At 40.0% G+C, this 20,217-nt stretch overlaps 1 protein-coding gene across 1 annotated transcript in view; it reads right to left on the reverse strand.

Moving 5' to 3' along the window:
* The window catches only part of Cenpv (centromere protein V), a gene marked incomplete at its 5' end in the record, with an annotated part of 62,529 nt that overhangs the window by 15,135 nt on the left and 27,177 nt on the right, over positions 1-20,217 (reverse strand). The window contains 2 exons of the mRNA XM_033762769.1: positions 7,668-7,737; positions 17,675-17,773. Coding sequence (XP_033618660.1) covers positions 7,668-7,737; positions 17,675-17,773 — 169 coding nt within the window. The remainder of the gene's footprint in view (positions 1-7,667; positions 7,738-17,674; positions 17,774-20,217) is intronic.

A 20,217-nucleotide genomic window follows, 5' to 3' on the forward strand; every position in this document is an offset into this window, starting at 1 on the left:
AGGGCTGAGGATTTAGCTCAGTGTTGCCGATACCCACCTTGCAAGCGTAAGGACCCGAGTTTGTTTTTTGTTTTTGTTTTTTTTTTTGGTACCGGGGATTGAACTCGGGTCCTTGCGCTTGCAAGGCAGGCCACCAAACTGCTGAGCTAAATCCCTGGCCCATAAGGACCCGAGTTTGGAAAAAAAAAAAATCGAACCCAGCCTGAGGTTCACAGGAAGTTCAAGACCAGCCTGCACTGGAATACATCACGCAACTTTGTCCAAAAAAAACAAAAACTAAAATTCTTGACCTTGGGAGTGGCTCTGGGGTACAGCACTTCACTGCCATACATGAAGCTCTGGGTTTGACTGCCAGCACCATAATACAGAATCTGTTAAAAGGCTTCTTGGAGGACTCCTTTTGTAAGGCTCTCAGGATTGTGAAGGCAGGTTCCATTTCCCATAAAAGACTAAAAAGCTTCTTGGGGACAGGGACCCATTCATACTTGAGCGTGACAACCCAGGGCTTTTCATAGGGTAACTGCACACAAACCAATCCAACATAGGTCTCTTCTATAGATCTCAGGAAACAATGTCCTGCCAAGGCCAAAGAGTGAAAAATGCCCATTTTCCAGGCCCTAAGGGGAGAGCAGCTCACTAGAGGTAATGGCTTCCCATATTCCCAAACAGTACTGCTCAAGGTCTTAACAGAACTGTTGACTGTATTTGAATTAATCTATAAAGGACAAACTAGAAAAATTTTTGCAAGACAGCATAGAAAAAGTGCAAATTTCCCTACTGTATTAATATGTGTGGCAAAAACCATGAATGGAAAATTTAGAGAAAATGAAAATCAAATCTCTCCTTCACCTATCAAATGATGCCTACACTGATGAACTGCAATGAGATACTTTTCACTGTTGGGTGAAAAATAAAAAATCAAAAAGTTGGTTAACAACACTGACAACTTGTAGAAAAATATACATTCTCACAAGAATACAAAAACTAAAAAAAATTTTTAAATAGAAAATATGCACTCTCACATATCAATCATGGGAATATGAAGTGGTAAAGCATAGCAACATCTACCAAAATATCTTTTTTTTTGTTTTGTTTTTGTTTGTTTTTTTTTTGAGACAGGGTCTCACTATGTAGTTGAGATTGACCTGGAACTCACTATGTAGCCCAGGCTGATCTCGAACTCAGCGATCCTCCTGCCTCAGCCTCCCAAGTACTGGGATTACAGGCGTGAACCACCATTTGGTTCTACCAAAATCTCGTAACAAGCAATTATACTTTTAGAAATTTACCCTACAGATGTATTTGTGTATAGTATTATTCATAAACAAAGACCAGAAAAATTTAAAGTTCTTCAGCTGAGAACTGGTCCAAGCAAAGACAGACCCTAATAAAATGGAATATTCTGCAAGGAATATTCTGTGAAGAGTAAGTGAAAATGCTAAAATAGAGTAATCTCCATGGTTTCAAGATGAAGAAAGCAAGATATAAAAAAATAGGCTGAGTATGTAGCTCAGTGGTACAGCACATGCTCAGCATGCATGAGGCCCTACTAGCTTCAATCCCCACACCACTACAAAAGAAAAAAACAAACAAACAAACAGCTGGGGATTTAGCTCAGTGGTGCCATGCCCACTTCTCAAGCGCAAGGTCCTGAGTTCGATCCCCTGTACAAAAACAAAAACAAAAAATCAACCAAACAAAAAAACCAAATACAACAGGTACAGTTTACCATTTCTATTTTTTAAAAAAGAACACTTAATTGCTTTACTACCTCCTGACTTCCATGAACTACTTCTCCCTTGTGATCCTTGTCTGCCATGCCACCCTGCCTTGGAAACAGCTATGACTGAAACCTCTACAAACCATGAGCCAAATAAACCTTTCCTCCCTTAAAAATATAAATGAATTAATGAATAAATAAATACAAGGATATACACTTATATGTGCTTTTAAATGCATATAAATCTTGAAGAGGTAGCCAAGAAACAGTGATTTTCCCCCAGGAAGAGAAGCTGAGTAGATGAATGGCAGGAGATAGGGTTTCTTATCATTGTTAGGCCTCTTCATACTTCCTTCCTAGTCACCAGACACCACCACAGGAGAGAAAAGCCCTCACCAACTCTGAGTTTAACTGTGTTGTCCAGGCTGGTCTCAAATTCCTGGGCTCAGGCAATCCCTCTGCCTCATCATCCTAACTAGCTGGGGCTACAGGCATGAACCAAGGTGCCCATGAGTTTCCTATAAAAATGGTTCCTTGAGGAGCTATTTCTTACTCCCTATGGAACCAGAAAAGCAGCAAAAGCAACTGCCATGTGATCTCAAATCATCCAGACTTATTATTAGGAAATACCTCACATTTTACTTTACCTCATTGATTAATAAAACCACTTACTGATATCCAGACCCTCATTCCTATATATTTCATGCATCCACTAAACTGACTCCGTGTCCCCTGCTCTCCACAACCTATCACCATCAAAACTTCAACCTCTTTGATTATTTCCCTGACTTTTTGTCCAAGCAGAAATCACCAATGGCCACACTGATAAATCCAGTGGCCACTTCTCTTAATCAATGGATTCTTCTTACCTTGGGACTCTCAGGAACAGTCCTTCCATTTTGAAATATTTGCTCCTGAGGACACCACAGTCTTGCTTTTTTTCCTCCACTGGCCATCCTTCTCAAGCTCTTGTGCTTGCTTCTCTTCCTCTACAAATGCTGCTAGGAGCCAGGGCTGCCCTCATCCCTCTCCCTGTTCTGGCTACATCTCCCCAGCTGACTTTACATATTTCCTACCCCTAAGCAACATCAATATGCCAACAACTTTCAAGTTGGTCGCTACAAATCTGACCTCTCAGTACTCCAGGCTTGTATCTCCAGCTGCCTGCTCCCAATCTCTGTATGAATACTCAAAAGACAAAACACTTCAAAGCAGAACTCTTGATTCCAGTAGCACAGCCATCTTTACCTGCAGGACCTGGTGTCTATTTGACTAAGAGCTCAGGCCCAACATTTTGCATATAACTCCAACTCCTCTTTCTTCCTTATCTTCATATCCAATCCTTTCATAGTTCTATTTACTGTGCTGCTAAAATAGTGGTTCTTCAAGTGCAGTCCATAGACCAGCATCAGTAGTATCACCTGGGAACTTGCAAAACCTGTAGTAGATTCCTGGGCCCATACTCAGACTCTCAGACCTATGGAATCAGGTTAATGTGCCCTGTAAGTGCCTGAGTGCACACTAAGGACTGAGAACCACTGCTCTAGGACATATCTCCAGGTATCTATTTTCCTTCAACTCCATGACTACTCGGCAGATATCTCTCATTTGGCCCACCCAACAACCTCTTGCTTCCCTGCCTCCATACTCACCTTTTTAAACCCATTCCCCACTTCCCAGCCCAATAGAGCTTGAAAACACTGCTTCAGGTCTTATTACCACACTGCTTAAAATCTTCCAGGGTCTGCACACTACAAAGCATAAAACTCTCCCTGTTTATCAGGTCCTGAGTATCTCTCCAACCCTGTCTTAGGCTACTTTCCTCACTCCTGCCCCATGGACTACCATCCACCACACACAGTGCCACTGTTTAGCTCCCAAACATGCCAAGCTCATGCCCCATAAGCCCTTGGCATTTCCCATCCGCTTCATCTAGGCCACATGCTGCCCACCCTACACTGCCTTCACCATTCTGATCTGACTGCCACAGACCTTGCAAATCAATCTAGTAATTCTCTACCATATCACTCAGCCTTAACTCTCTACAAAGCACTTACCCTCTCAGACTTCTAATTTGTCGCCCCATCTACAGAATGTAAATCCAATGAGAACAGGGGCTTTGTCTGTCACACTAACTGCTGTGCTTCAGTGAAACACTGCCTGGCACACAGTAGATACCCAATATTTGAATTAATTTGAATTAATGCTTTGTTTTTTTTTTGGTTTTTTTTTTTTTTGGCTTTTTGAGACAGGGTCTCACTATGTAGCTCAGGCTGGCATTGAACTCACCACGTAGCCCACACTGGCCTCGAACTCATGGCAATCCTCCTGCCTCAGCCTCCCAAGTGCTGGGATTACAGGCGTGTGCCACCACGCCTAGCTTGTATTTACTTTAAAACAAAAAACAGCATGCCAAGGGTGGTGGCGCACACCTGTAATCCCAGCACTTGGGAGGCTGAGGCAGGAGGATCGTTTTGAGTTCGAGGCCAGCCTGGCCTACATAGTGAGTTCTAGGTCAGTCTCAACCACATAGTGAGACCCTGTCTCAAAAAACCAAAAAAAAAGCAAATTGCTCCTTCAATAGGGTGGGACCAAAGAATAAAATAGGGTCCTAGACCAATGACGAATGTAAATGTGCTGCATACCTAAAATGTACCAATAAAAGAATTTAAGAGAAAAATAAAAAGGAAAGAAAACAGGGTCCTAGAACACCAGGAAGACACATAGACAAGCAAATGTGGGGAAGAAGAAAGTTCCTAAAGCACCAAGTCCTGACCCACAAGCCCAGGGCTTCACCTTGTGATGCCTCAGGAACCGCCTGTCACCACCAGTGATGGATATAAAGCTGAAGGAGTGTAGCCTCAGCAGACAGTGGAGAACACTCATTGGCATTCTTCTGGGCTTACAGGAAAGACAAAGGACAGGTATTCTGCCCTCCTGGGGAATGGCATAATTCTACCCACCCTTACCAGGTAAAGTGTTTAAGGGTCAACAGCAAGAAAAGAAAAGGAGATAAAACTGGACATTGTGGCACAACCTACAGTCCCAGATACTTGGAAAAATGAAGCAGTAGGCTCAGACAGGAAGATTGCTTGAGCCTGCCAGTTCAAGGTTAGCCTGGTCAACACAGTGAGATTCTGAGAGAGAGATGGGGGTGGAGAGGAAGGGAGAGAAATAAACTAGCCTGGCCCATCTGGGATTAAACCTTACTAACTCAGAAAAGACTAGGACTCCTATAATCGTCCACTTGTACAGACATTCCTCCCAGGAACTCATTGAGCCCAATTATTCAGTGCAGGGCCCTACTACGCCAGGAATTAGGTCAGCTGTCAAACTTAAAAGTGGTACTTGCCTTGGACACACTCTGTTATAGTGTACATCAAGATATGTCCCCAAAGCCTTACATCTGGGGCTTTTTTGAGATAAGTGTCTCACTGTGTAGTTCAGGCTGGCCTTGGACTATGTAGCCCTTAAACTCAGTGATCCTGTTTCAGCCACTGCTGAGATTACGGGCATGCGCCACCACACCTGCCTATACCTGGGGCTTTTGGAAGGTGACTGGATGGAGGTAGATACTCACTATGCTTATCAGTGATTAGTCCACTAATGAGTTTATAGCTAAATGTGTTGTCAGGAAGTGAAGCCTGGTAAGAAAAGATGGTCAATGGGGACATGTCCTGGAATGGTACTGTATTTCACAGAAAGCCGAGTTTTGTATTAATTTTTGCTTCAAAAGATGTAATTGGGCTTATTTTCCAAGGATGTCTTATTTTTTCATGTATAACATTTGTTCATTTTTTTTTTCAGTACCGGGGATGAAACTCAAGACCCTATTGGCAGCTCTACTGACCTACAACTCTAGCCCTGTTCAATTATTTATGTACAAAAATCTACATTTATTCAAATACAGTCATCTTCTTCTGGAACATCATCTTAACTCTCCAAATCCCAAATTCTGCCCCTAATTTCTTACAACTCTATTTCCTGCAGAACCATTGGCCCCAATCTCTCATGCCCAACAACAGAGTGCTCCTTAAACAAGTATTTCTTGTCCATGGACGCTGTTCACAGTGCATCATTTCAACACATGACATACTGAATTATGAAGATTCACATTAAACACAGCTACATCTGTCTGTTATCAAATGTGCACATTATTCATGCATGGTGTCTGTACTCTGGGCATTCAGCAATAAATCTCAAGTTTATCTGTTTTCACAGGCATTTACTTCACATCCAAATACCCTCTTGGGTATTTACAAATACTTAATTGTGATTTATACTGTTTAAGAATTAATGTGAATATATATTTTTTAATATACATATTATACTTCAGTACATCCATCATGTGTTACAACAGACAAATTTATGTACATCTGTTTGTCTGACATCTTTTTTTTTCTGGCTGGCAATCTTAACTGCACCTTATTTTGGGGCTACAGGTTGTTATAAACCTTCTGGAAAATCATGGTAGGGCTTTTTTTCCAGTTAGGTCTTATTTTTAGAGAAATACAGTACATCTCCCTCCCTGGGTCCTCCTTTCACTCTCTCTGCTTCCTATCCGCCATGTCTTGCACAGCTCTCACCCGTCATCCCTCTCTGCCATGCCATCCTGCCTTGGAGCCAACTATGGACTAAAATATGAGACAAAATAAACTCTCCTCACTAAAGTTGTGGGTGTCAAGTATTTCGTCCCAGCAATGAGAAAAGTACTTAACACACTCGAAGTCTAGTAAGACATAACTACACCGAGACCTGTGATCCCTGTGATCGGGAAAACAGGAATGGAGGATGGAATTAAGCCACACCTTACTCCACACTATCTAGAATGTGCTAAAAGCCTCTTATTAAAGTCTGTATTTTCTGACCTACAGATTTTTTTTTTTTTTTTGAGACAGCATCTCATTATGTAGTTGAGACTCACCTGGAACTCACTTATGTAGCCCAGGCTGGTCTCAAACTCACAGTGATCCTCCTGCCTCAGCCTCCTGAGTGCTGGGAGTACAGGCGTGCGCCACCACACCTGGCCTTACAGATTTTATTTTTAAGAAAACTGATCTCAAAGAAAAAAATCTTAAATTTTCAGCAATTTATACACAGAAAAATTTAACATAGTGTTTATAACTGGGAAAAAACTAGACCTAGGCTCCAAGTTCACTGCTACAAATACAGAGGCAATAAGATGTCAACCAGGGAAATGGCTACTGGGGAGCAGGAGGCTGGGACTTGAGAGATAGTGAAAGGAGGACTTTTCACTAAGTCTTTATATATTTCCTTATATCTTCAGAATTCTGTGCCAAATACAGAAAGAATTCCCCAAAATAATACCGTTACAGTTTAAACAATTATAAACTGAGCATGGTGGCACACACCCATAATTCCAGCACTCTGAGGGACTGAGGCAGGAGGACTATAAATTCAAACAGCCTGGGCAACTTTGTGAGATCTTGTCTCAATTTTTTAAAAAGGGCTGGGGATACAGCTCAGTGTGAAGTCTAAGGCTCAGTCCCAAGTTCTACAAAAAACAAAAAAGAAAGAAAAAAAAACCAACAACAACCAAAAAGAAAATTATGTGATATTTCACTGGGAAATGACAAAAGTAGTCTACATTCGAAAAGAATGGTAAAACTCTACTTTGACAAAAACATGACTATATATGTATATACATTTATGTAGAAAATAATATGCACAAGGACATATATTAAAATACTAACAGTGGTTACCTTAGATAATTTTATTGATTTATTTTTTAATCCTCAGTATTTTAAAATATTTCCATAAGATCAAATAACTTAAGAAATAAAAAAGAAACAATACAACGTTTAAAAGTAAACATGAAACCAGGGTTAAAAGGGAAACCAACCATGTTCTCTGTCCCTATACCCTGCAGAGGGCAGGCTCAAAGTCCTCATGCATGTACTCCTGACCCTGCACTTAAAACACTAACCTTCAGGAGCTTGAATCGAGAAGCTGGAACAATGAAGTGTTTATTCTGCTTCTTCTTGCAAATGCTGCAGCTATAGAAAGACAGAGCAAATTCCAGATTGTGAACAACCATCTGCATTCAGCCCATTATGTTTGGAGACCCAGCTGACTTCAAAGGAGTGCCCCTTTCAGCACCTTCCAAGAAAGGGGGAGCTGAGTCAGATGGACTAGTACCCTGGTGCCTCTGCTACTGTGAGATCTGGGTCTGAGAGGCAGAAATTGAGGCCATGCCTTGGAGCACTCAAAAATCCAGGACCACCAGTACTTTGTTTCACTGCCCACCTAGTTTGTTACAGTGAAGGTCAACATTGGATTTCTCACTTAGAAAACAAGCCTCAGACACTGCTGCAATCTATGCTTCAGACAATCAAACCCAAAATGGATAAGGAAGCTCACGTTTCCTTCTCTCATCTCCACATCAGAAAAAAAAATCCAGCTCCAAGTAAGATAGATCCCTAGAAACACCACATCAGAGAGATGGTGGAGTAGTGAACAGCAGAGAAACAGCCTTTCCAAAATGTGGTGTCCAGACGCTGGAATATAGCAATACGTTCTTCTTTTGTGTGCCAGGGATCGAACTCAGGTCACTGAGCTTGTGAGGCAGGTACCAGAACCACTGAGCTAAATCCCCAGCACAATATAGCAATGTGAAGAGAAGAAGGGAAGTGGGTCCCCAGGACCCAGCAAGGATCTGAAGTGAGAATTGAAACCCACAGGGAGATTGAGAGAGGCTCATGAAAAAAAAAAAAAAAAAAAAAAAAAAAAAAAAAAAAAAAAAAAAACGGTGGTAAGCAGAGCTTTCTCCCTGAGCCCTGACTCACTGCAGGAAAGGGTGGCATGAACTTGCAGATGCATGGTGACTACTGGCTAACCCAGAGACCTCCACAGAGAAATGCACCAGTGGAACAAAGAAATGGATGCAACAGACTGCAAGTGGCTTGTGAGTTACTCAGGTTCAGATGCCTCTCAGGAGAGGGTGACTGGCCAGTAATCATCTTGGAGAAAGGCCAAATGAACTGGGAACTCAGACCAGCTGTGAGCTGGCTCTATCAGGGTTAAGGCAGAACTGAGTTTAAGTTGGCAGGAGGTCCAGGACCCAGTTTAAGCCTGCTGGAAGCAAATGGATTGTTGCAGGCTAAACTGTATCCCAGCCTCACAGCCAGAAACCAGCCTGACCTTCAGAACTAAAGGTACAGACTGGCTTGTTGGGATGAATCACATAGATCTGGACTCTGCCCACTCTATCAGTGACAGCAGAGATACATGCTGAAGTGGTCATATTTTTTTCCTTATTTTCTTGTTTGTGTTTTACTTTTTTCTGGATTATTTTTTCTTGTTTTTATGAGTATGAGCACTGTTTCTAGTTTTGTTGGTTTTTTTTTCTTCTTTACCTGTCTTCTTCACCAGTTTCTCAACGTTCTCATGATGTTCCTGTGTCCTCCAGACTTGCTTTTAATCTCCTCCTCTTCTTCTATTTCTCTATTCCATCCCCCAGTCCCTTTTAAATATCCTCCCCTGAAGGTAAAATCACCACACAGAGAACATATTTACTGTATACAAATTTCTGGTTTGTTTTAGATTTTGTTATATAACCATAAACCTAGTTTATACAGTTAAAAAAGTGGCAAATTAATAGTTACCACAGTTTGTCATTTTCTAGCTGTTTGACACTATTATTATTGCTGATTGTACTACTTTAGCCAAGGTGACATAATTATTCTAATCAGTTCTTCCTGGTGTGCCAAGACTGAGATTGCCTAAGGGTCATAAACAATACTATGGGCCAAAGAACCAGGGGCTAGGCCAAATAGGCAGTAACGTTTTCATCCACAATAAATTAAGAAGTAGAAGCTTAGAAAAATGATGGAAACTGGGAATACCCAAAATGGGAAAGAAATGGAACCCATGAAACAGATTCAAACAGATATTCATGAGATTAAAAATGCACTGAAAGTACACACAGGAGAAGGAGCTAATCTAAGGACAGACTATCAGATGTAGAAGACAGGGTTGTGGTTAATGATTGTGAAAAGAAAGATTTCTTAAAAATAGCAACAGAGGATTTGACCCAGCTATTCCCCTGCTGGATATCTTCCCAAAAGAACTTTAAAAATCATACCACAGTGATATATGCACACCCATGTTTATAGCAGCACAGTTTGTAATAGCTAAAACTTGGAAACAGCCTAATTGACCATCAACTAGAGAATGGATAAAGAAGGTGTGTTTTTTTTTAATAAAATGGAGTACTACTCAGCCATAAAGAATGAGAAACTAGAGACATTTATAGCTAAATGGATGCATATTGAGGCCACAGTCTTACATGAAATTAATGGAACACATATGTGTAAATATCATACAGTTTCTCTGATGTGATAAACTAAAAGTGTAAATGAGGATCAAAATGTATAACTAGTACTGTGTAATAGGAACATAAGGTCTAAAGGTGTAGGTAAAGTGGGAGGGGTAGGGGAAAGGTAAGAAGGAAAAAGAAAAAAATAAGAGAAAAGAAAAAAATGAAAACAAAGTCTTTGTAAATAGGGAAGAAAGGAGGGAGTAAAAGGAGGTTAGGGGAATGGGGAAAAATATGAACCAAGACACGTCATGTAAAGGTACAAGATCCCAATGATGAATGTAACTGTATTGTTTACCTAAAATGTACCAATTAAAAGATTGACTTATAAATAAATAAATAAATAAATAAATAAATAAATAAATAAATAAATAGCAAGGGAGGGCTGGGGATTTAGCTCAGTGGCCCCATTCCTGCCTTGCAAGTGCAAGGTCCTGTGTTTGATCTCTACTACTGAGAAAAAAGAAATAGCAAGGGACCCCCCCCAAAAAAAAAATCAATCCAACAGTTGCTAGATGATGTAAAGAAGAATAACATAAGATTGATCAGACTCAATTAAAAAGCAGGGGCTAGCACAAACAACATTAAAAAAAAATCTGTTCACAGAAATAATGGCGGAGAACTTCCCAAGCAGGGAAGAAGAATTTGACACAGATAAGTGTTGCATACAGAACTCCAATTAGCCATAATCAAAAATATCTACATCAACACAGAGTAGTCAAGATTTCAGAAATTCAGCATGAGAACAAAGTATTAAAAGTTGTCAGACTTTGTAAATAGGGAAGGGAGGAGGGGGTAAAGGGAAGGCAGGGGAATGGGGAAAAAATAAGAACCAAGATACATCATGTAAAGGTACAAGATCCCAATGATGAATGTAACTGTACTGTATACCTAAAATGTACCAATAAGCTTAATAAAAATAAAATTAAAAAAAGAGAAAAGAAACAAATTACCTATAAAGGAAAGCCCATCACAAAGCAGGGGAATGGAAAAAATAAGAACCAAGATACATCATGTAAAGGTACAAGATCCCAATGATGAATGTAACTGTACTGTATACCTAAAATGTACCAATAAGCTTAATAAAAATAAAATTAAAAAAAGAGAAAAGAAACAAATTACCTATAAAGGAAAGCCCATCACAATGACAACAGACTTCTAAACAAAAACCCTCAAGTCAAGGAAACCATGGAGTGAAATATTTCAAGCCCTAAAAGAAAACAACCTCCAACCCAGATTGCTATATCCTACAAACCTACCTTTCAAAATTGATGGAGTAATAATAAAAATAAAATTAAAAAAAGAGAAAAGAAACAAATTACCTATAAAGGAAAGCCCATCACAATGACAACAGACTTCTAAACAAAAACCCTCAAGTCAAGGAAACCATGGAGTGAAATATTTCAAGCCCTAAAAGAAAACAACCTCCAACCCAGATTGCTATATCCTACAAACCTACCTTTCAAAATTGATGGAGTAATAAGATACAGTGGACTTGACTCATGAACTCAATCAGTTCTCAAGGGCTGGTTGTAACTCAGTCAATAGAGCTGAGATGTGGATGTTTACCTAGGTACATGCTATAAGTAACAAGAAGCAGATGAATCTTCCATTAACCCAATTAACCCAACATGTTCATACATATCAAGCCAGTACCTGGAGCGTCTATTGTACTTCCATGACAAAGGACCCATGAAGAAACTCATGACCATCAAACCAGCACTCCAAAGTGTTCTGAAGGACATTCTAGAAAGTGATAACAAGGACTACAACTCCATGAACCTGAATAGAATGAATCCAACAGGCAAGGAAAGCAATTAAATGGGGACGGGGTAACTAACAACAAAAAAATATGACAAGGATAGGTTAATACATATCAGTTATAATCATCAATATAAACAGTCTCAATTTTCCAATCAAAAGAAGCAGACTGGCAGAATAGATCAAGAAGCAAGAGACAACAATATGTTGTGTACAAGAAACACTTCTGTTTTTCTTTTTGGTACTAGGGATCAAACTCCAGACCTTGTGCTTGTGAGGCAGGCAGCAGCACCACTGAGCTAAAACCCTGGCCCAAGAAATCCTTCTAATTCAAAAGAAATTCACAGACTGAAAGTACAACAATGGAAAACAATATTCTATATGACAGGAAAAAAGCAGGGATAGCTATTCTATTTGCAGACAAAGTGGATTTCAAACCAAGACTCATCAAGAGACACAGAAGAGGGACTGGAGATTTAGCTCAGTGGTTCTACTGCCTGCCTCACAAGAGCAATGGTCCTGAGTTCGATCCCCGGCGCCAATAAATAAAGTTACAACCTCTTAAACAAAAAAAAGACACAGAAGGTCACTATATCCTTGTAAAGGAAGCACTCCAAAGAGTAAGAGATAACAATCATAAATATGTATGTGATGAACACTAGCACACCTAACTACATGAAACAAATATTAACAAACATGAAAAATCAAATAAACACTAGTACAACTGTAATGGGAGACCTCAATACCACACTGTCGCAAACAGATAATAAATCAACTAGACAAAAAACTCAACAAAGAAATATCGGAACTCAACCAAACTTTTTTATTGTACCGGGGATCCAACTCAGGACCTTGAACTTGTGAGGCAGGCACGGTGCCACTGAGCTAAATCCCCAGCCCTTGAACCAAACTTTTTGATCAAATGGACTCAGTAGATGTCTACAGAATATTCCACTCCACAACATCATAATACACATTCTTCTCAATTGCACATGGGACTTTCTCCAAAGTAGGCCATATACTAACTCACAAAACATGCTTAAGTAAATGCAAAGGAATTGAAATTATCCCATACATATTATCAGACCATAGTGCAATGAAACTAGAAATCAATGAAAAAGAAACCACAGGTACATCATAAACACTTGCAAATTAAAATAACACCCTTCTGAAAACCATGTGTCACAGATGAAGTTAAAGAAGAATTTAGACAGTTTCTACAATTAAACAATAATTCCAATACAACATACAAGAACTTATGGGAAGCAAACAAAGCAGTCCTACAAGGAAAATTTACAGCAGTAAATCCCCATATCAGGAAAACAGAGCAACCTAATGGTAAAACACAAGATTCTAGAAAAAAAAAGAGCAAGTCAAGCCCAAAGCTCATACAAGCAAAGAAATTATAAAGATCAGAGCAAAAATTAATGCAATGGAAACTAAGAAAACAATGCAAAGAATCAATGAATTGAAGACTTGGTTCTTGGAAAGATTAAGTAAAACTGACAAACCTTTAGCCAACCTTATCAAAAAAAGGAAAGAAAAGACTCAAATCCATGCAATTAGGAATGAAAAGGGTGAAATCACAACAGACCCTGCAGAAATCCCAAAGATCATCAATACCTACTTCAAGAATCTGTATTCTGGGCCAGGGATTTAGCTCAGTGGCACAGTGCCTGCCTGGTAAGCTTGAGGTTCTAAGTTTAATTCCCAGTACTAGAGGGGTGGGGGGAGACAGAGAGAGAACCTGTACCTGTATTTTGGGGGGGATACCAAGGATCGAACTCGGGAACTTGCACTTACGAGGCAGGTGCAGTGCCATTAAGCTAAATCCCCAGCCTGTAGTACCTGTATTCTTTTAAGACAGAAAACAGAAGAAATGGATTCCTAAATACATCTGAATTACTAAAACTGAATTTAAAAAATATAAAAATTCTAAATGAACCAACTTCAATGAAACTGAAGATGTAATTAAAAATCTACAAAAAAATAAAAGGACCTGACAGATTCACTGAATTCTACAAGAAATTTAGAGAAGACCTAATGCCACTACTCCTCAAAGTCTTTAATGAAATTGAAAGGGAAGCAATACTCCCAAATTCATTTCTGGAAGCAAGCATTAACCTGATTACAAACCAGAGAAGGATCCAACCAAAAAATAAAATTACAAGCCAATATCCCTAATGAACACAGATGCAAGAATCCTTGATAATAACTGGCAAACAGAACACAGGAAATCATCAAGAAGGTCATACATCATGACCGAGTTGGATTCATCTCAGGGATGCAGGGGTGGTTCAACGTATGAGAACTAGTAAGTGTACTATACTATATCAACAGAGCCAAGGACAAAAACCTATAATCATCTCAATAGATGTAGAAAAAGTGTCTGACAGAGTCCAACACTCTTAGTCATTCATGATTAAAAAAAAAAAAAAAAAAAAAAAACTACAGATAATTAGAATAGATGTCTTTATCTCAATCTGCTAAAAGCCAGTGGTGCCATGCCTGTCTGGCAAGCTCCAAGTTCTGAGTTCAATCCCTGGTCAAAAAAAAAAAAGTGTCCAAAACTCTCATAAAAGCCATCTGCGATAAAACAACATCCAACATCATACTAAATGGATAGAAACTGAAAGCTTTCACTCTAAAATCAAGAACAAGCTGGGCCTGGTGGCGCACGCCTGTAATCCCAGCACTCGGGAGGCTGAGGAAGGAAGGTCACTGTGAGTTCAAGACCAGCCTGGGCTACACAGTGAGTTCCAGGTCAGTCTCAACTACACAGTGAGACCCTGTCTCAAAATAAATAAATAAATAAATAAAATGTGAGTACCTCAGAATCAAAGGAAAACTACAGAATTTTACATGGAAAACTACAGAATTCTGAAATAGGAGATTGAAGAGGATATCAGAAAACGGAAAGCTATTCCTTGTTCTTGGATAGGAAAAACCAGTATCATGAAAATGACCATGTTTCCAAAATTGCTATAAGGTTCAATGCAATCCCAATCAAAATACCAACAGCATATCTCACAGAATTAGAGAAAACAAAACTCAAATTCATTTGGAACCAGAAGCGATCTGAAATAGCAAAAACAATTCTGGGCAACAAAAGCAAGGCAGGGAGCATCATAATCCTTGACTTGAAATTATACTACAAAGCTACTGTGATAAAAACAGCATAAGGGTGGCAAAAATAAAAGACCAGAGGAGCAATGGAACACACCAGAATATGAAGAAACAACTTCAAACATACTCAGCCACCTTATCTTTGACAAAAGAGCCAAACACTTTCACTGAAACAAAGAGACTCTTTAATAACTGGTGCTGGTAAGGCTGGGGATTTAGCTCAGTGGTGCTACACCTACCTCCCAAGTATAAGGTTTTGAGTTCAATCCCCTGGTAGCAGGAAAAAAAAAAATGGTCCTGAAAAAACTGGCTTTCCACTTACCAAAGGTTAAAATTAAACCTGTATCCTTTGCCATGCCCTAAACTAAAATATAAATGGATCAATGATCTAAATATTAAAACAGAAACACTAAATCTGCTGGAAGACAATATAGGTAGAACTCTTGAAGAAACTGGTACAGGCAAATACTTTTTGAACAAAGCACTGATCACACAGGAAATATCACAAAAAATCAACTGGGATTTCATCTTATTAAAAAGCTTTTGCAGGGCCGGGGATTTAGCTCAGTGGTTTGGCGGCCTGCCTTGCAAGCGCAAGGGCCCGAGTTCAATCCTCGGTACCAAAAAAAAAAATTATAAAAAGCTTTTGCATAGCAAAAGAAACCACCAACAGAGTGAGGAGACAACCCATAATGTGGGAAAACATTTTTTTCCAGTTGTTCCTTAGACACAAATCTAATATCTAGACTAAAGAACCCCCGCAAAAAATCAGGACCCCACCACCACCAAATGTAAAGACCCAATCCAAAAAATCATCATCTGAAATGAATAGACATTTCTCAAGTGAAGAAGTAGAAATGGCAAATAAACATGAAAAAATGTTCAACATCACTGGTCATTCAAGAGATGCAAATTAAAACAACACTGAGATTCCAGCTCACTCCAGAGAGAATGGCTATTAATAAGAAATAAACCAATAATAAATGCTGGAGGGGCTATGGGGAAAAAGGAATACTTCTCCACTGTTGGTGGAAGCATAGACTGGGGCAACCACTGTGGAATTTCCTCAAAAACCTAAAACTAGGGGTTCCATTTGACCCATTCCTCTTTTTGGTTTCTTCCTAAAAGAATTAAAAGCATCACACTACAGCAATATATGCACACTCATGTTTCTAACATCCTAGTTTGCAATAGCTAAATCTTGGAAAAAGCCCAAATGTCCATCAGCAGATGAGTGGCTAAAGAAGACGTGTTTTTTAAAAATATATATATACAATAGAGTACAACTCTTCCATAAAGAAGGATGAGATACAGACATTTATAGCTAAATGGATGGACCTTGAGACCATACACATAAGTGAAATAAATCACACACACGTTTATATACCACAAGGTTTCTCTGGTGTGAAAAAATGTGGAAATACGGACAAAAATGCATTCAATATTGGAAAATGGGAAGAAAGTGTTCAAATGAGAAGGGGAAAATGGGAGGGGGGAAGGAAAAGGAAAGAAGGGACAAGAGAAAAAGAATAGAAGAAAAAATGAAATACAAAGCTTGTGTAAATCAGGAGGGAAAGAGGAGTCGAAGGGAGGGGAAGGGAATGAGGAAAAAAGAAGCAAGATATAGCACATACAGATAAAAAATTTCCCCTGTGATGAATGTCATCATCGTGTATATTTACAATGTACCAATAAATGTTTTGCTTACTAAAAAAAAGAAAAAGAAAATAAATACCACACTAGATATTATGTCAAAATCTGCTCTTTTCAATCCACATTTTTGTGTGTGTTCAAGTGGTGGGGATGGTAAATCCAAGGCCTCCCAATACTAAGCATGTCTTCCACTTCTGAGTTAATACTCTAGGCCCTTTAACAGATCTAGAAGTTTATAGAACCCTTTAACAGATTATGCAACAGTACTTCTTTCCCTAGCTGGACTCTACTGTTATCAGCCTGGTTGATTCTCCATTTGTGTAATTCCACAGTATTTATTATTCATATATAATTCAGGTATCATTTTAGAGGCAAAAAGGACTAGACACTGTTGAATAATTACATACATGCCAACTACCAGTCCAAAAGTCACAGCCTGTTTTCTTGGTCTTTCACAATGAAAAGGAAGGTGCCAAGAAGCAGATCTTTCACAGATCCTGGCAGTACCACCTGCTCGTGCCAAGAACAGAAGAAGAAAGCCAATGCCTAGGGTGCCTCCAGGTGGATACATCCTCCCCTAATTTATGTCCATCTCTGCTGTCTGGACTCCTACAAAGATCCTGTCCATGGCTTCCTAATCAGTGCCCAATCTGACCCCAGTTCTAAGCTATCCACCCACAATTCATCAGTGGGTCAGTCTAAGCAGTAATTCTGGCAATCACAAGCCCTGAGGAGCCTGCTCTGTCACCAGCAGCTGTTCCATAGCCCTATGGAGTATCTACGCAGGTATCAGCTCCAGAACACACCTATGTATATGTAAATGTATATGCACACACACGGCACGCTATGTGTGTGCCTCACCTCACCTTTTAAAAGTGTTTATTATAAATTTCAAGCCATATACAAAAAGAAAGAATAGAACAATGAACCCTTATGTACCCTCCACCTGACTTCAACAATTATCAGCTCATGGCCAATGTTGTTTCATCCATACCCCAACTCCCTGGGTTATTTTGAAGAATTGAGTTTTAATTCTTCAATTCTTTTAAGCTGATTTAGGAGAAGAAAATACTCACTTGCAGTCAAAGATGTGTAAATCTGCTGAGGCCCAAACTTCAAAACGAACTGCTCCACAGTGGCAGCCTCCTGTGTGCTTCACCAGGCCCTGGTATTCACTAAATGAAACAAAATCAGAACAATAAGAACTTCTGAATAGGCAGGGCCTAGGGCATGGCTCCTGCATTCACTTTGCATAGGAAGAAAGGCAAGATAGGACAAAAGTCTTTTCTATAGGGCACCCAATGCATTTCTGTTTTTAAGGGGCCATAGCCAATTTTACAAAAGAATGGATTAAAATAAATAAATAAATGGATTCAGTGCTGTCTTTGTCTACGAGTTCTCTTGGGGCTCACTTCTTAAATTTTCACAAAAAACATTCCCAGAATTGGGGAAATTAGGAAAGAGGAGGATCCTAATTCTATCACAGAAATGCTTTTACTTATATACCAAATGTTTAACAAATATCTTTGTAAGCTAAGCACCAAAGAGAGAGCAGTACACAAGATACAGCAGACATGGTTGCTGCCCTTACAGACTTTAAGCAGCCATCAAATTAACTGCCCACACAATTTTTAATTATGATTGCGATAAAGGCTGTTATGAAAAACAAGGTAGCTCAGAAAAGCCTCCTGAGGCAGTTGCAAAGGCTCTTATAATTTGGCTCTCTCCTACAGTACATTTTTTGTACATAACTGTGTATGTATATGTATATTTATTACATATAATTTTGAGCCTTTTAAAACTTATGGAAGCCAGGCCCATAGCCGAACATTAAAATTTCATTAATATCGTCAAATTACTTTCCACAATGACTGAATATTCTCACCAATAATGAAAAGATTTCACTGTATCCTTTGAATAATCACTAGAAAAACAGTTCTCCGAAGCTTTGTTATATTTGATTAAGACTGAATGTTATTTCAGGTTTCTTTACAAGTTAATGTATTTAATTTTTATTTACACATACAAATGCTTATTGTGAAAAATCCTAACAGTAACATGTGAAAAATCCTAACAGTAACGTATTTGTTAATATTCAAAGCGAGAGCCTCCTGTAATCTTTACAAGAAGGATCTGGTATTTGCCATATATTCTTCCCAATTTTTCCTACACAACTTTTTGTGTTTGTTTAACACAGGGTCTCACTATGTAGTTCAGGTTGGCCTTAAACGCACTACTAACCCAAACTGTGGTGATTCACCAGCCTTGGCCTCCCAAGTGCTGAGATTACAGGCGTGGCCACCACAACCGGCTCTATACAACATTTTAACAAGAAAATTACAGTTACAGTGTTACACATTTTCTTGCACTGAAGTTAATTTAGTGGTCTCAAGGACACACGCCAATCTGATGGATGAAAAATACCACATCTTCACATTAACATTTTAATCCTTTTCTGAACCATTCTGTTTTATGACAAAAAAATTACCTCAAATTTGAGTTTCACATTTCTAAATAGCTTTATACCCCTTAGACTGTACACCTAGCAGTAGCTGGCACACCTCAGATGCTCAAAAAGTTGTCAATGGATGAGTATTTTTAATGTTCAGTTTGTATTTGAAGATGAAGTGAAGCACACAGAAATCCAAATAAATACTCCACCTCTGAGAAAACATCAAAACTAAGAGAATGTCTTCTGGAACAAGGACAAAGGATCGATTTTTTGTTCAACTAAAGGGGTAATTCTCAAGTAGTTAGGCAACTGTTAGATTATTCTTGTCTTTTCCTCCCTCGTGATTTGAAATAAAAACACAACACTGAAATATATTACTAGGGTATTAAAACATTTATCCGTAGTTTAATGGGGCAGTAATCCACATCACATTTGGAGAACAGAAGGCAGCTCTTGCCAGAGTATATAACAGCTCTTTTCAAAACCATAAACCTGTGGGACGCTCGGCCTTCTAAGAGGCTAGAGGTTCATTCCCTTCAAAAGCAGAGATGAAGGAATGAAAAAGGGAGCAAGCCACCCGGGGCCCCAGTTGTGGAGAACACAAAGCCTCGCCCTCGCATCCCGGCCTAGGCGTCCCAAGCTCGCTTTGCGCGCGCTTCTTCCCTAGATCAATAGCTCCCGCCCCTCCTCCCAGCAGCCTGGAACAATAACGGGACTTCGCTCCTCTCCACGCCTCTAACGTTCCCCCCAAAACACATGTGCAACGGCACAGAAAAAGGGGGGCTTCGGGTACGTGGGAAATCGTGGGAGCCCTGTCCTTTTCACGAGTGAAGGACCCCCGCGCCCTCCCTCAGGCGAGCCCCGCAGCAGGTCCCCGGGCCGCACTCAGAACTGGGACCAAAACCGGTGCTTAGCGGGATCCGCGTCTGCGCAGTTACATGGCAGGCGCGGGGCTGAGAGGAACCCGCAGCCGGTAAACCGCAGGGACACCGGGAAGGCGAAGGCGAGCCCAGCCCGGTCCGGTCCGGTCCGGTCCGGGGCTGTAAACCAGCTCCCAGAGGGGAAAGTGAGGAAAGGCTCCTCGGCACGAGGGAGGGCGGAGGTCGGGAGGCGAATTCCAGCCGTGCTGGGAGCACCCGCCACAGACCATGGCGGCATCGCAGACCC

The sequence above is a fragment of the Fukomys damarensis genome, unplaced genomic scaffold (genome assembly GCF_012274545.1).
Source record: "Fukomys damarensis isolate Sample0158 unplaced genomic scaffold, DMR_v1.0_HiC HiC_scaffold_13, whole genome shotgun sequence".
Lineage (NCBI taxonomy): Eukaryota > Metazoa > Chordata > Mammalia > Rodentia > Bathyergidae > Fukomys > Fukomys damarensis.